Raw genomic sequence first — 4,362 nt, 5'->3', positions numbered from 1 at the left:
GCCGCCAGACCTACACGCGCTACCAGACGCTGGAGCTGGAGAAGGAGTTCCACTTCAACCGCTACCTGACCCGGCGCCGCCGCATCGAGATCGCCCACGCGCTCTGCCTCACCGAGCGACAGATCAAGATCTGGTTCCAGAACCGCCGCATGAAGTGGAAGAAAGAACATAAAGAAGAGGGTCCAGCCACAGCCTCCGCCCCGGAGAGCACCCTGCCCGCGGCTGCCACCTCCCCAGTGGCCACAGACAAGGCCGAGGAGGAGGAGGAGGAGGACGATGAGGAAGAAGAGGAAGAGGAGGAATGAGGGGGCCTGGCAGGGGGCTGGCTGCACAGGACAGTCGGGAAAGCGTCTTTATGAGACTCACTGGTTTTATTTACAAAACATGAAAGAGAAAAAAATATGTAAAAAAAAATCAACAAAACACCCAGTCCCCAAACCCTACCCCACCTAAATACGTACACGCTGGCTTTTCCTACAATAGCAAATATTGTATATTTGAGATCACCTCCATCTCTAAACCTTTCTAGACTGAATGGCCACAGAGACTGGGTCTCCGTGGGGACTTCCTCTGTCTCAATGGCTCCCCAACAGACATCTCCTCAACCCTAGGCCTGCCGGCTCTGCGCTGGCGCCAACGAAATACTACCTAGCACAGGCCTCAGGCATGAGGCACCCCAAACTACCTATGGGCCCAGCCCCAGTGGGCCTCCTCCCCCAGGAAGCCTGGACCGTGTCCCAACACTGGCAAACATTCATCAGCCCCTACCCCAAGGTCCTGACTCTCAGTACTACCTACTCTCCCCAAACTACCTATTTCTTGCTTGCTGGCTCTCCTGCTACCTAGCTGGCCCCACCGAGGGTCAGACCCCTGCTGCTTCCTGCCTGGAGCCTTTGGAGTCCCAGAGGCTGCACTGGGTCCTGGGGAACAGGGCATTGGCTTCTATTTAAATTGAAAGATAATATATTTATTCCAAAGCATTCTATAAGTGCTGCAACTTTAGAGGTCCCTCCTCTGGCCTGGACACCCCAAGTTCAGGCCCTTTGCCTGGCTTCTTGAAGGGAGCATTCCCATTTCTGAGCTGGCCACACACCTCCGGGTTAGCTTGAGCTTGGTAGGACTATCGAGATGCTACCAGCCATGCTGACCCCTTCCATGCCCTTGTGTTCTATTGTCCAGCCATGCCCTAATATGTACACGCTGGCTTTTCCTACAATAGCAAATATTGTATATTTGAGATCACCCCCCGCCCATTTATATAGTCTTGGAGCTCATTTGTAAGTCAACTGTCTTGACTTGAGAAGGATGTGTTAATAATAGGGTGACTTTGTAGCATGGTGTGTTGTCTTAACTCTGTAGTGGGTGTGGAGGCTGAAGCTCACCCAAAGTCCTTCATCTCCTGGTTTCGACCCCTCAGCTCCAGCTTGAGGTCCAGGGAAGGTGCGCTTCCCATCTTACCTAGCTAGCAATGTTTTATGTATCAGGAAAAAAAAAAATAAAGATGCTTGTTGACAAAGAAACACAGACTGCTTAATCCAGAAGGGACCTGGGGGAGGAAGTGAACACAAAGGGATGATAAACCTACCTCAGTCTGTGCGCCCACAGAGGCACTGGAAAGTGAGCAGGGGTGACATAAGAGAGATGGGTGGATTTATATATGTGTGCATGTACCTATATTTGCGTATATGGATTTTCACGTATGTTTCCATGTGTTTTTCTGGGAGTCTATTATTTGTGTATATTTCTGTGTGCATAATTGTGTGTATGTATTTTTGTCCATAATTGAGGGGATGTTTCTGTGACTATAATTGTATCTATTTCTGTCTATACTTAAGTGAATTATGAGCTGTGTGTTCATACTTGCATATATTTCTGTGATCACAATTGTGTGTGTTTTTGTTTTCATAATTGTTTCCATGTGTCCGTATGTATTTCTCCGTATGGAGATGTTTGGGGGTTGTATGTGTGCACAAACACCCATATCCCTAGAAAACGGAATCTTCCGTGGACATTTCGCAGTCTACACACTTCCCTAAGAACCGTCGTAAATTCCCTGAGTGGAAACAAATTCACCCTTTCCTCTAGGGCTATTGGTTTAGAAAGGGGCACTACCCTGCGGACGCGTCCTGAATCCGACCCCAGCCTAAAATGTGGGATTCGGGCGACTGCAAGGCCAGCTCTGCACCCCACAACCTCTCTCCTGTATTCAGGCAAAGTGAGGGCCCAGAGCCCCGCACTGCGACAGAGGGGTACGGGGAGTGGCAGGGGGCGCGGGGTCCCCCCCCCCGCAGCCTGTGCGGGTGTCAGATTTGGGGAAGGTCCACGGGAAGGACCTGGTGGCAGGCATCGTGGAGCCGCCTGAGCTGGGCTGCCAAAGCCCTACACTCTGGTGTCCTAGCCTGGGCAGGGCCCGCTTCTAATAGATTTTTCCCTCCCTATAAAATTGGGCCGGACCAGGTCTGGAAAAGCTGCGGCCCCAAATCGAAGCGGCCTACGTGGTAAGATGGCGCCGGTGGAAGAGCTGCCGCCTCGTAGTGATGGGGAAAGGGTCATAAATCCGTTGTTGTTTATGAAAATTTACAACTTTGCAATACAACTTTATGAGTTGTTCGGCCCTTCCATTGGCCGCTGTCGGTCATGTGGATGGGAACCGTGAACATGAACTTTTTTATAATTTCCCTTGCGAGAATAGAGCCGCATTCTTTTGCTCGGCTCCGTCCTGCTTGCTTCGGAGCTCTGCCTTCCAGCCGGGGCTCCGCTGCGCTTTGTCCGGCGATGGCGAGCGAGGGGCGGCTCCGGCCTGGCCCGGCCTGGCCCCAGGCGCCCGAGGTGGGGCGCGCTCCGCTCGGCTCGCCGCCGCGCCGGCCGCTTTGCAACTCGCAACCTGGTTAATTTCCTGCGTCCTCTGGCACCGGGAAGGAGGGCGATTCATCTCCTGGGCTGTGCAAGCGACAGCTGTCAGAGGGGCCTGAGCTTCTGGGAGCCGCCATCTGAAGGTGAGACGTGGGGAGGAGACAGGAGCGAAGGTGGTGAGCGAGATGGCAGCCAGCGGGCGCGGTGGTGGGAGAGGGCACCCCGCGCGGCTTCGGAGCGGGGCGCGCGCACCCACAGCCACGCTCACCAGCCCCATCCCAGCGCCCCCCCTCCCCCCTTCGCCACCGCGGAGACTGCCCGCCTCCCTCGTGGCACCGCGCCCGGGCTCAGGGCGGCAGCACTGGGGGCTGCTTCCTCGCTCCAGACAGCCCAAAGCCAAGTGACCCCGCTTCCTCCGTCCCCTCTTGGGTTTGGATTTTTCTATTTTTCTCCCATTACTACTTAATTGGTTCTATTGGATTCTCCATCAGCAAGGGCCCATTCCAGAGCTGGGAGGTGGGAAGTGGTGGAGGGCAGTGAATTGATGGGCTTGGCGTTCTTTTCTAGCACCAACCGGGGTTTGACATTAGTGAGGGTTGATTTGTGGAGAGAAAGGTGGAGCGGTGGGCAGGGGACACTTACTAAGTCGGCTGGAGTCGTCGGGACTGTGTTCTCTCCTGGGGCGGTTTTCCGATGAGAGGCGTCTGAATCATGGGGAGAGGGAAGTGGGAAGAGGGCGCAATTCTGTGTTGGAGGAGAGGATGAGGTTAATTGGCTGAAGGTTACAGGCCGGGAAGTTTCCGGGCAGAGGACTTGGTGGTGTTAGTGCGGATAGCAGGGACCAGCAGCTGAGATTGAAGAGGGCGCAAACGGGTTCTGGGTGACAGGGGGGACCTCCACCCACACACCCTGGCGCGTCTGGCAGGAGTCTGCGGGGAATCAGCGAGCCCCCCCCTGGAGGAGGTGCGAGCGGAGTTGACTTTGCGGAGCGCAGCAGGGACGGGTTTGGCCCGGTGTGATTTGTCCCGCAGCTCCAGAAAGCAAGAAAGGAGCCTGGGGTGCTGGACACGTTTTCTGTGTGTTTTTTGGCTTTGGTTGGTGTTTTCCTATTTTAAGAAAAGATCTGAGTATTCCCTCATTAATGAGGATGCGCCTGTGGGTGTTTGGGACGCCCGCCTGCTCGGTGGGGGTGCTCGGGTGGATAAAGAGGCGCTTTTGCATCGCTGGGCCGCGGGCCGGGCTGAGGCTGCCGAGGGCGGATTATTTATTGCGGGCGCGTCGGGCGCTCGCTGCTGCCACGCTGTGGCCGTCGCTGGGACCGACGCCAACCGCAGCCCCGCGTTGTGCAGCCTGGCGCGGCTGCTGTGCCGGCCCCTCAGAGGTTCCCCAGCAGGCTGAGGAGAGAGGGGTGAGGTGCAGGTGTGGGGTAGGTCCCCTCGGGGCTCGAGTGGCAAAAAATTTCCCCCGCCTCGGCCACCTGGAGTAGGAGCTGGATGCTGGACTAGACTC

The 4,362-nt window shown here is 55.7% G+C and overlaps 2 protein-coding genes across 2 annotated transcripts in view; both read left to right on the top strand.

The window, feature by feature from the left end:
- The window catches only part of HOXA6 (homeobox A6), a 10,636-nt gene that overhangs the window by 1,119 nt on the left and 5,155 nt on the right, over positions 1 to 4,362 (top strand). The gene's annotated exons all lie outside the window — the stretch shown is intronic.
- HOXA7 (homeobox A7) lies at positions 3 to 2,420 on the top strand (the record flags this gene model as incomplete). Its single annotated transcript, XM_006896128.1, has 2 exons — positions 3 to 251; positions 2,292 to 2,420. Coding segments are annotated over 2 exons (378 nt in total), but the record flags the coding sequence as incomplete, so codon positions are not given.

Source organism: Elephantulus edwardii, unplaced genomic scaffold (assembly GCF_000299155.1).
Source record: "Elephantulus edwardii isolate Elephantulus edwardi_28Jun2011 unplaced genomic scaffold, EleEdw1.0 scaffold00182, whole genome shotgun sequence".
NCBI classification, from domain to species: domain Eukaryota; kingdom Metazoa; phylum Chordata; class Mammalia; order Macroscelidea; family Macroscelididae; genus Elephantulus; species Elephantulus edwardii.
The sequence above is the reverse complement of the archived record's forward strand: the minus strand, read 5'-3'. Positions and strand labels throughout refer to the sequence as shown.